The sequence below is a fragment of the Mytilus trossulus genome, unplaced genomic scaffold (genome assembly GCF_036588685.1).
Source record: "Mytilus trossulus isolate FHL-02 unplaced genomic scaffold, PNRI_Mtr1.1.1.hap1 h1tg001007l__unscaffolded, whole genome shotgun sequence".
Classification (NCBI taxonomy): Eukaryota; Metazoa; Mollusca; class Bivalvia; order Mytilida; family Mytilidae; genus Mytilus; species Mytilus trossulus.
This window is the reverse complement of record NW_026963594.1, coordinates 1-12,633: the sequence shown is the minus strand read 5'-3', so window position 1 is coordinate 12,633 and position 12,633 is coordinate 1. Positions and strand designations below refer to the sequence as shown.

Genomic DNA, 12,633 nt, shown 5'->3' with positions numbered 1-12,633 from the left:
TCTGTGTAGCTTCACAAAAATGCACCACTCATGAACTGCATGGCACAACATATCCTAACTGCATGCTGCATCTTAAACTGTGGTTTGTTATATTTTTAATTCTAAAATTTAAGTCTCCCCGAGGTGACAACTGCACATTTCATTATGCACGCATCATTTCCTCAAATACAAGTTTCTTACACTGCTAAAAAAAATGAAAATGGGATAAAAGCCCTCCCTCTTACCCTCCAAGACACTGAAACAAACATGCATGTTTATTAACCTGATGTAAAACATTTACGGCTGGTTTCACGAGTGTTTACATTTTACTTTACATAGAAGGGGGAGTAACTCTTGTTGTTTACAAATGTATTTTTAACTGTGTCTGGAAATTGGGACGATCAAACCACATGAACCAACTGAAGTAAGCACGAGTTAAAAGAAATCCTCAATATAAAAACCAAACAAATCAAACAAAAACTACAAAATTATAAAATTAGGATAGCAAAAAGTAAAAGAAAAAGCCTACAGAACTAAAATAGTTGCAAAACAGAATGGAAGTAAATATGGACATGATTTTATTTTATTTTATTTTATTTCCTTGTATGTTCAGTTTCAACTAATGTGTGCAGTATAGGAAACACAAATGTTTATGCAATATATACATGTGTCTAAATTTGCATGTATGATGCTGTGTGTGGTATGTTTCAATGTCTTGGACCTTTATCCCATTTTCAAAACAGTTAAAATGAAACAAACTTTTTATTATAGAAATAGAAATAACTCAACTCAAAACAACATGCACATGCATATTACTGAAAAAGATTTTGATTTATCATCACAATAATTTATATAACATTTATTAGTCCCTGTAATCATAAAAAATAAATAAATAGCTAAATAAATTAATACATTTGTACATGTACTATTTCCTGAAATAGCTGAAAGAGAAATGGGAATTGTGACCTTGTTAATCTGGCCAAAAACTACAACCAGGCTGCGGAACAAACTCTTTGCAGTTAGTTAACTGACTAAGCTTTGGTTCCAACTGATGTTTTTTGTACCCGTCATTTCGGTTACTTTTGTGAAGCAGAAAATTAATCGCCTGCCTTTTACGAGCCTGTAACCTTCGATATTTTACTTTTGAACTTTTTTGATATGCACTATCATACATTTCAAGTTTACGTATTTTTTTCAGAGCTACTGCAGCACGAGACTTTTTACCCATTGTGCAGCCAACAGCTTTTAGAGTTTTAACCAAGGCAACATCTCTATTATTATTTACTTTCAAGACTGCTGCAGAAGCACGACCTATGGCATTGCGGGAGAAATTCTTATTTTTTGGTAGGTATGTGGAAATAGTCCTATTTACAGACTCACACTTGTTAGTGTTACTGAAAAATTTCATTTGATCTAACGCACTCTGCGAGAGTTTCATCTCTAGCAATGATTCTATTAATAATTTGTCTCTGTCAGTTGGTATCAGAGACCCATTTTGTAAGCCATGGCTATTTAGGTTTATTGATTTATACCACCAGCTTGTTTTTTTACCACCATTACAAAGTGTTATGCTCCATCTACACGTATCACCGCAATTACCACTGTAGCAATTTACCACAGACCGAACAATACCAGGCAAGCATTTTGAAATTTGTTGTCGGTCACCATTGTACTTCATAAATAATGATTTCATTATACCATGTGACCTTAGTTTTATATCATTTGCAAAAGCTGTTTTTATATCATTTTTCTGAGCTTTTGTTACACCAGGGAACATACCGACACTAAAATTTGCTCGAATTCCTTCACGGAACTGACTTTGACCCCTATGAATTGTATCGGCAAGTCTGTTAACCGACCATAAGGGACCAAATACCTCTTGCATTGCCTCTTGTAAACCTTTTACACTTTTTGCATCACCATCAGTAGTGCAATAATCTACAAGTAACTCATTTGTGGCAATTTTTTTACCTATTTCATACCCTAGATCCTTTTCACTCAAAGGATCATACCTATTGGTATTTGCTGTACAATGCTCATGGTTAGGACATTCAACATCATAACCTTTACCCGTAACCATGCACCGACCCAGCATAGTTTGTTTATTAAGTGAAATCCTATAACATCATGACTGTCAGTTTCATTCTCACAAGCAATGCCAATTGCTTGTGAGGCATTTTGACCCATTTTATGTCTACTTTTAATATAAACACTCTGGTAAGTACCATCCATTTGTAATTTTATTGGACTATTTTATTTAACCCTAAGGTTTCATTTCTCCTTTTAAAATTCTCAACCACCTTTTTAGTTTCCTCATTAGCAAGTTTAACAACCTTGTCACATACATTATTGGTTATTCTTTGCATTGTTGTTGTTCTTGCCATAGGAGGAATACACGAACTGGTTAAAAGTACTCGCGCGCTATTATTACCTATGTTAGAGTTTATTACACCAGTTTGAAACCCATAGTTTATGCTGGCACTCTTGCGGCCAGGACGCCCAGTTTCAATTTCTCTAAACAGTTTATATTTTTCTGATATAAACTTACACTTTGTACATTTTAATTCCCAAATCCAACCGAGACCCCACTGAGTCTCTTGCACAAGTTCAAAATGTGGAACATTACAATGTGGACTTTCATTTATATGACAAATTATTAGATTATTCATCATTAAAATATTTAAATCTCTATCCACTGTTCTATTTTCTGTATTTGTATCACCTAAAAATTCATCCAAATAGTCATCAGACACTTTATGTGGACGAAGGAGTTTCACGGGTAGTAGCACACTTTTCAGTCTGAGGTGCTACATATGACTTCTTATCATAACTTTCTTTAGAATACAATTTAAAATCCTTTTCAGTAAGGCGGGGGTAACCAGAGGGATTCTGTGGGTTTTTTTGGCAACACATTTGTAGTTGAATTAGTAAATTCACTTTTAGATGATGCAGATGATACTTGCATAGATGAATTTTTTAAAACCTGTGTAGATGGAGGTGTAGATGGAGCTGTAGATGGAGCAACACCATTGCAATCTTGATTTGTTGCTAGGGAATCATAACGTGATAAATAAGCTTGGTTACCAACCTTAAATTTGTTTCGTTTCTTTTTGCCTTTCATTTTTCAAAATTACTACACTCTGTAAGTTGTGTACAACTCTAAATTATGATGTCATAATGCAATGACGTCACAAAAACCATGACGTCACAATGTACTCTTCACCAAAAAAATAACCCATTTTTCCCACTTTCATGACACATACAAAGAAAACCTCTAAAAATCTTATTACTTGATGGATTTTAAAAACAAGACTAGTTTTGGAAAGGTCTATGACTAATCTTTACAGTAATGCAAAGATATAAGAGCTTTTTATTCAATAAAAAAAAATATAATAGAAAACAAGACTCTCAGGGTGGACAAATTTCTTAAATCTGATAGTTTTTAAGTGAAAAACACTATATTTTCATGATTTATCAACAAAAAAAGATGATTTGTAGAAAGTCTGTAAGGTTAAAGAGGCTTATGAATTGCAGTTATACCAAAAAAAGTTAAAACAAATGTTTAAAATGAAAATTTATAACATATGCTTATTGTGTTTTTTTTCTTTCTTAAAAATGGTATTAAACAGTTATAAACATTGCTACCTAAAAGTATTAAAATGACCTTATTTTATTTCAGATATGGCCAAAACTTCACAGAATTGTTCAGAAATGTGTACTGAAGGGATACAAACTGCAAAATAAGTGGAATTTGACATTAGCTGATCTAATATGGGACAAGACCCCTAAAGGACCTTGAGATGAGGAACACAGATTTTTGACTCTCATTAAAAAATTAGTCCGCCATGCATATGTGGGAGCTGTGATTTTAAAAATTGACATAAATGAACTAGGACTGGTGTTTTATAGAGCTGATGTGATGTGAAAAAAAGTATACAAAAATAAACCTGATCAAAAAATTACAAAGGACATATTTTTTAATGATTTTTATGGTCAGAATTTTGGGATTATTTCCTGTGGAGAGTGACATTTTTCACTATCTTTCGGGGTTGGGCACTTGACGGGAAAACGAATCACACTTGCCACCCCGAAAATCGCACCACATATGTCCAAGTGTCTCAGCTTCAAAACGAGCTATCATACATATCCAAGTTTACGATATGGCCTGAGCAACAGAAGAAAACGTTAACATTATGGCCTATGGAATATCTAATGCGCATATTGACCCATCTTGTGACCTTTAATTTCAAAGGTGATGGAGTGTTTCATGGCTCAGTGACTACAATATTAGATGAAAGCTGCTGAAATCAAGGTCAGTTACACTCTTTTAGTGCTAATTAATCAAAACAATACAAAATGGCTTCTCAAACTTTTGATTTTTATCAAAAATATACCAATATTCTGTTGTTAAATTGCATTGATGCAGAAAATGGGTCGTGTAAAATCTGGACAGGGGCCATTCAGAGGAAAAGAAATTATATGTTAGGGATGCTAAATGTGGCTTATCCAAATGGAAAAAGGACAAAAATGAATGTTGCACGCTTGTCAAAAATGTTACAGCTAAAAACAATTGATATTGATAGAAATTTAGATGCCTCCCATCTCTGTCATAATGCCTTGTGTGTTAATGCTGACCATATAATTTTTGAGCCCCATGATTTAAATAACCACCGTAAGGTCTGTGTAGCTTCACAAAAATGCACCACTCATGAACTGCATGGCACAACATATCCTAACTGCATGCTGCATCTTAAACTGTGGTTTGTTATATTTTTAATTCTAAAATTTAAGTCTCCCCGAGGTGACAACTGCACATTTCATTATGCACGCATCATTTCCTCAAATACAAGTTTCTTACACTGCTAAAAAAAATGAAAATGGGATAAAAGCCCTCCCTCTTACCCTCCAAGACACTGAAACAAACATGCATGTTTATTAACCTGATGTAAAACATTTACGGCTGGTTTCACGAGTGTTTACATTTTACTTTACATAGAAGGGGGAGTAACTCTTGTTGTTTACAAATGTATTTTTAACTGTGTCTGGAAATTGGGACGATCAAACCACATGAACCAACTGAAGTAAGCACGAGTTAAAAGAAATCCTCAATATAAAAACCAAACAAATCAAACAAAAACTACAAAATTATAAAATTAGGATAGCAAAAAGTAAAAGAAAAAGCCTACAGAACTAAAATAGTTGCAAAACAGAATGGAAGTAAATATGGACATGATTTTATTTTATTTTATTTTATTTCCTTGTATGTTCAGTTTCAACTAATGTGTGCAGTATAGGAAACACAAATGTTTATGCAATATATACATGTGTCTAAATTTGCATGTATGATGCTGTGTGTGGTATGTTTCAATGTCTTGGACCTTTATCCCATTTTCAAAACAGTTAAAATGAAACAAACTTTTTATTATAGAAATAGAAATAACTCAACTCAAAACAACATGCACATGCATATTACTGAAAAAGATTTTGATTTATCATCACAATAATTTATATAACATTTATTAGTCCCTGTAATCATAAAAAATAAATAAATAGCTAAATAAATTAATACATTTGTACATGTACTATTTCCTGAAATAGCTGAAAGAGAAATGGGAATTGTGACCTTGTTAATCTGGCCAAAAACTACAACCAGGCTGCGGAACAAACTCTTTGCAGTTAGTTAACTGACTAAGCTTTGGTTCCAACTGATGTTTTTTGTACCCGTCATTTCGGTTACTTTTGTGAAGCAGAAAATTAATCGCCTGCCTTTTACGAGCCTGTAACCTTCGATATTTTACTTTTGAACTTTTTTGATATGCACTATCATACATTTCAAGTTTACGTATTTTTTTCAGAGCTACTGCAGCACGAGACTTTTTACCCATTGTGCAGCCAACAGCTTTTAGAGTTTTAACCAAGGCAACATCTCTATTATTATTTACTTTCAAGACTGCTGCAGAAGCACGACCTATGGCATTGCGGGAGAAATTCTTATTTTTTGGTAGGTATGTGGAAATAGTCCTATTTACAGACTCACACTTGTTAGTGTTACTGAAAAATTTCATTTGATCTAACGCACTCTGCGAGAGTTTCATCTCTAGCAATGATTCTATTAATAATTTGTCTCTGTCAGTTGGTATCAGAGACCCATTTTGTAAGCCATGGCTATTTAGGTTTATTGATTTATACCACCAGCTTGTTTTTTTACCACCATTACAAAGTGTTATGCTCCATCTACACGTATCACCGCAATTACCACTGTAGCAATTTACCACAGACCGAACAATACCAGGCAAGCATTTTGAAATTTGTTGTCGGTCACCATTGTACTTCATAAATAATGATTTCATTATACCATGTGACCTTAGTTTTATATCATTTGCAAAAGCTGTTTTTATATCATTTTTCTGAGCTTTTGTTACACCAGGGAACATACCGACACTAAAATTTGCTCGAATTCCTTCACGGAACTGACTTTGACCCCTATGAATTGTATCGGCAAGTCTGTTAACCGACCATAAGGGACCAAATACCTCTTGCATTGCCTCTTGTAAACCTTTTACACTTTTTGCATCACCATCAGTAGTGCAATAATCTACAAGTAACTCATTTGTGGCAATTTTTTTACCTATTTCATACCCTAGATCCTTTTCACTCAAAGGATCATACCTATTGGTATTTGCTGTACAATGCTCATGGTTAGGACATTCAACATCATAACCTTTACCCCGTAACCATGCACCGACCCAGCATAGTTTGTTTATTAAGTGAAATCCTATAACATCATGACTGTCAGTTTCATTCTCACAAGCAATGCCAATTGCTTGTGAGGCATTTTGACCCATTTTATGTCTACTTTTTAATATAAACACTCTGGTAAGTACCATCCATTTGTAATTTTTATTGGACTATTTTTATTTAACCCTAAGGTTTCATTTCTCCTTTTAAAATTCTCAACCACCCTTTTAGTTTCCTCATTAGGCAAGTTTAACAACCTTGTCACATACATTATTGGTTATTCTTTGCATTGTTGTTCTTGCCATAGGAGGAATACACGAACTGGTTAAAAGTACTCGCGCGCTATTATTACCTATGTTAGAGTTTATTACACCAGTTTGAAACCCATAGTTTATGCTGGCACTCTTGCGGCCAGGACGCCCAGTTTCAATTTCTCTAAACAGTTTATATTTTTCTGATATAAACTTACACTTTGTACATTTTAATTCCCAAATCCAACCGAGACCCCACTGAGTCTCTTGCACAAGTTCAAAATGTGGAACATTACAATGTGGACTTTCATTTATATGACAAATTATTAGATTATTCATCATTAAAATATTTAAATCTCTATCCACTGTTCTATTTTCTGTATTTGTATCACCTAAAAATTCATCCAAATAGTCATCAGACACTTTATGTGGACGAAGGAGTTTCACGGTAGTAGCACACTTTTCAGTCTGAGGTGCTACATATGACTTCTTATCATAACTTTCTTTAGAATACAATTTAAAATCCTTTTCAGTAAGGCGGGGTAACCAGAGGGATTCTGTGGGTTTTTTTTGGCAACACATTTGTAGTTGAATTAGTAAATTCACTTTTAGATGATGCAGATGATACTTGCATAGATGAATTTTTTAAAACCTGTGTAGATGGAGGTGTAGATGGAGCTGTAGATGGAGCAACACCATTGCAATCTTGATTTGTTGCTAGGGAATCATAACGTGATAAATAAGCTTGGTTACCAACCTTAAATTTGTTTCGTTTCTTTTTGCCTTTCATTTTTCAAAATTACTACACTCTGTAAGTTGTGTACAACTCTAAATTATGATGTCATAATGCAATGACGTCACAAAAACCATGACGTCACAATGTACTCTTCACCAAAAAATAACCCATTTTTCCCACTTTCATGACACATACAAAGAAAACCTCTAAAAATCTTATTACTTGATGGATTTTAAAAACAAGACTAGTTTTGGAAAGGTCTATGACTAATCTTTACAGTAATGCAAAGATATAAGAGCTTTTTATTCAATAAAAAAAAATATAATAGAAAACAAGACTCTCAGGGTGGACAAATTTCTTAAATCTGATAGTTTTTAAGTGAAAAACACTATATTTTCATGATTTATCAACAAAAAAAGATGATTTGTAGAAAGTCTGTAAGGTTAAAGAGGCTTATGAATTGGCAGGTTATACCAAAAAAAGTTAAAACAAATGTTTAAAATGAAAATTTATAACATATGCTTATTGTGTTTTTTTCTTTCTTAAAAATGGTATTAAACAGTTATAAACATTGCTACCTAAAAGTATTAAAATGACCTTATTTTATTTCAGATATGGCCAAAACTTCACAGAATTGTTCAGAAATGTGTACTGAAGGGATACAAACTGCAAAATAAGTGGAATTTGACATTAGCTGATCTAATATGGGACAAGACCCCTAAAGGACCTTGAGATGAGGAACACAGATTTTTGACTCTCATTAAAAAATTAGTCCGCCATGCATATGTGGGAGCTGTGATTTTAAAAATTGACATAAATGAACTAGGACTGGTGTTTTATAGAGCTGATGTGATGTGAAAAAAAGTATACAAAAATAAACCTGATCAAAAAATTACAAAGGACATATTTTTTAATGATTTTTATGGTCAGAATTTTGGGGATTATTTCCTGTGGAGAGTGACATTTTTCACTATCTTTCGGGGTTGGGCACTTGACGGGAAAACGAATCACACTTGCCACCCCGAAAATCGCACCACATATGTCCAAGTGTCTCAGCTTCAAAACGAGCTATCATACATATCCAAGTTTACGATATGGCCTGAGCAACAGAAGAAAACGTTAACATTATGGCCTATGGAATATCTAATGCGCATATTGACCCATCTTGTGACCTTTAATTTCAAAGGTGATGGAGTGTTTCATGGCTCAGTGACTACAATATTAGGATGAAAGCTGCTGAAATCAAGGTCAGTTACACTCTTTTAGTGCTAATTAATCAAAACAATACAAAATGGCTTCTCAAACTTTTGATTTTTATCAAAAATATACCAATATTCTGTTGTTAAATTGCATTGATGCAGAAAATGGGTCGTGTAAAATCTGGACAGGGGCCATTCAGAGGAAAAGAAATTATATGTTAGGTGATGCTAAATGTGGCTTATCCAAATGGAAAAAGGACAAAAATGAATGTTGCACGCTTGTCAAAAATGTTACAGCTAAAAACAATTGATATTGATAGAAATTTAGATGCCTCCATCTCTGTCATAATGCCTTGTGTGTTAATGCTGACCATATAATTTTTGAGCCCCATGATTTAAATAACCACCGTAAGGTCTGTGTAGCTTCACAAAAATGCACCACTCATGAACTGCATGGCACAACATATCCTAACTGCATGCTGCATCTTAAACTGTGGTTTGTTATATTTTTAATTCTAAAATTTAAGTCTCCCCGAGGTGACAACTGCACATTTCATTATGCACGCATCATTTCCTCAAATACAAGTTTCTTACACTGCTAAAAAAAATGAAAATGGGATAAAAGCCCTCCCTCTTACCCTCCAAGACACTGAAACAAACATGCATGTTTATTAACCTGATGTAAAACATTTACGGCTGGTTTCACGAGTGTTTACATTTTACTTTACATAGAAGGGGGAGTAACTCTTGTTGTTTACAAATGTATTTTTAACTGTGTCTGGAAATTGGGACGATCAAACCACATGAACCAACTGAAGTAAGCACGAGTTAAAAGAAATCCTCAATATAAAAACCAAACAAATCAAACAAAAACTACAAAATTATAAAATTAGGATAGCAAAAAGTAAAAGAAAAAGCCTACAGAACTAAAATAGTTGCAAAACAGAATGGAAGTAAATATGGACATGATTTTTATTTTATTTTATTTTATTTCCTTGTATGTTCAGTTTCAACTAATGTGTGCAGTATAGGAAACACAAATGTTTATGCAATATATACATGTGTCTAAATTTGCATGTATGATGCTGTGTGTGGTATGTTTCAATGTCTTGGACCTTTATCCATTTTCAAAACAGTTAAAATGAAACAAACTTTTTATTATAGAAATAGAAATAACTCAACTCAAAACAACATGCACATGCATATTACTGAAAAAGATTTTGATTTATCATCACAATAATTTATATAACATTTATTAGGTCCCTGTAATCATAAAAAATAAATAAATAGCTAAATAAATTAATACATTTGTACATGTACTATTTCCTGAAATAGCTGAAAGAGAAATGGGAATTGTGACCTTGTTAATCTGGCCAAAAACTACAACCAGGCGCGGAACAAAACTCTTTGCAGTTAGTTAACTGACTAAGCTTTGGTTCCAACTGATGTTTTTTGTACCCGTCATTTCGGTTACTTTTTGTGAAGCAGAAAATTAATCGCCTGCCTTTTACGAGCCTGTAACCTTCGATATTTTACTTTTGAACTTTTTTGATATGCACTATCATACATTTCAAGTTTACGTATTTTTTTCAGAGCTACTGCAGCACGAGACTTTTTACCCATTGTGCAGCCAACAGCTTTTAGAGTTTTAACCAAGGCAACATCTCTATTATTATTTACTTTCAAGACTGCTGCAGAAGCACGACCTATGGCATTGCGGGAGAAAATTCTTATTTTTTGGTAGGTATGTGGAAATAGTCCTATTTACAGACTCACACTTGTTAGTGTTACTGAAAAATTTCATTTGATCTAACGCACTCTGCGAGAGTTTCATCTCTAGCAATGATTCTATTAATAATTTGTCTCTGTCAGTTGGTATCAGAGACCCATTTTGTAAGCCATGGCTATTTAGGTTTATTGATTTATACCACCAGCTTGTTTTTTTACCACCATTACAAAGTGTTATGCTCCATCTACACGTATCACCGCAATTACCACTGTAGCAATTTACCACAGACCGAACAATACCAGGCAAGCATTTTGAAATTTGTTGTCGTCACCATTGTACTTCATAAATAATGATTTCATTATACCATGTGACCTTAGTTTTATATCATTTGCAAAAGCTGTTTTTATATCATTTTTCTGAGCTTTTGTTACACCAGGGAACATACCGACACTAAAATTTGCTCGAATTCCTTCACGGAACTGACTTTGGACCCCTATGAATTGTATCGGCAAGTCTGTTAACCGACCATAAGGGACCAAATACCTCTTGCATTGCCTCTTGTAAACCTTTTACACTTTTTGCATCACCATCAGTAGTGCAATAATCTACAAGTAACTCATTTGTGGCAATTTTTTTACCTATTTCATACCCTAGATCCTTTTCACTCAAAGGATCATACCTATTGGTATTTGCTGTACAATGCTCATGGTTAGGACATTCAACATCATAACCTTTACCCCGTAACCATGCACCGACCCAGCATAGTTTGTTTATTAAGTGAAATCCTATAACATCATGACTGTCAGTTTCATTCTCACAAGCAATGCCAATTGCTTGTGAGGCATTTTGACCCATTTTATGTCTACTTTTAATATAAACACTCTGGTAAGTACCATCCATTTGTAATTTTATTGGACTATTTTTATTTAACCCTAAGGTTTCATTTCTCCTTTTAAAATTCTCAACCACCTTTTTAGTTTCCTCATTAGCAAGTTTAACAACCTTGTCACATACATTATTGGTTATTCTTTGCATTGTTTGTTCTTGCCATAGGAGGAATACACGAACTGGTTAAAAGTACTCGCGCGCTATTAATTACCTATGTTAGAGTTTATTACACCAGTTTGAAACCCATAGTTTATGCTGGCACTCTTTGCGGCCAGGACGCCCAGTTTCAATTTCTCTAAACAGTTTATATTTTTCTGATATAAACTTACACTTTGTACATTTTAATTCCCAAATCCAACCGAGACCCCACTGAGTCTCTTGCACAAGTTCAAAATGTGGAACATTACAATGTGGACTTTCATTTATATGACAAATTATTAGATTATTCATCATTAAAATATTTAATCTCTATCCACTGTTCTATTTTCTGTATTTGTATCACCTAAAAATTCATCCAAATAGTCATCAGACACTTTATGTGGACGAAGGAGTTTCACGGTAGTAGCACACTTTTCAGTCTGAGGTGCTACATATGACTTCTTATCATAACTTTCTTTAGAATACAATTTAAAATCCTTTTCAGTAAGGCGGGGTAACCAGAGGGATTCTGTGGGTTTTTTTGGCAACACATTTGTAGTTGAATTAGTAAATTCACTTTTAGATGATGCAGATGATACTTGCATAGATGAATTTTTTAAAACCTGTGTAGATGGAGGTGTAGATGGAGCTGTAGATGGAGCAACACCCATTGCAATCTTGATTTGTTGCTAGGGAATCATAACGTGATAAATAAGCTGGTTACCAACCTTAAATTTGTTTCGTTTCTTTTTGCCTTTCATTTTTCAAAATTACTACACTCTGTAAGTTGTGTACAACTCTAAATTATGATGTCATAATGCAATGACGTCACAAAAACCATGACGTCACAATGTACTCTTCACCAAAAAAATAACCCATTTTTCCCACTTTCATGACACATACAAAGAAAACCTCTAAAAATCTTATTACTTGATGGATTTTAAAAACAAGACTAGTTTTGGAAAGGTCTATGAC

At 33.7% G+C, this 12,633-nt stretch overlaps 1 protein-coding gene across 3 annotated transcripts; it reads left to right on the top strand.

The window, feature by feature from the left end:
- Positions 1 to 242: 242 nt before the first annotated feature.
- Positions 243 to 10,621, top strand: LOC134703367 (uncharacterized). 3 transcript variants are annotated; one of them, XM_063563475.1, is made up of 5 exons: positions 243 to 403; positions 1,178 to 1,327; positions 5,835 to 5,980; positions 8,317 to 8,951; positions 10,497 to 10,621. In XM_063563475.1, exons 1-4 carry the CDS (start codon positions 390 to 392, stop codon positions 8,379 to 8,381), a joined length of 375 nt encoding a protein of 124 aa, XP_063419545.1. In that variant the 5' UTR covers positions 243 to 389; the 3' UTR covers positions 8,382 to 8,951; positions 10,497 to 10,621. The 3 variants fall into 3 exon arrangements, 1 of the variants encoding a protein (XP_063419545.1); XR_010104944.1 differs by lacking the exons at positions 243 to 403; positions 1,178 to 1,327 and adding an exon at positions 4,270 to 4,291; XR_010104943.1 differs by lacking the exons at positions 243 to 403; positions 1,178 to 1,327 and adding an exon at positions 4,965 to 5,060.
- The last annotated feature ends 2,012 nt before the right edge of the window (positions 10,622 to 12,633 follow it).

Coding starts and splice junctions, on each gene's coding strand:
- LOC134703367 (XM_063563475.1), top strand. Junction 1,328..5,834: donor AAATTCTTATTTTTTGGTAG/GTATGTGGAAAT, acceptor TATTTTTTTCAG/AGCTACTGCAGCACGAGACT. Junction 5,981..8,316: donor GGAGAAATTCTTATTTTTTG/GTAGGTATGTGG, acceptor ATTTTATTTCAG/ATATGGCCAAAACTTCACAG.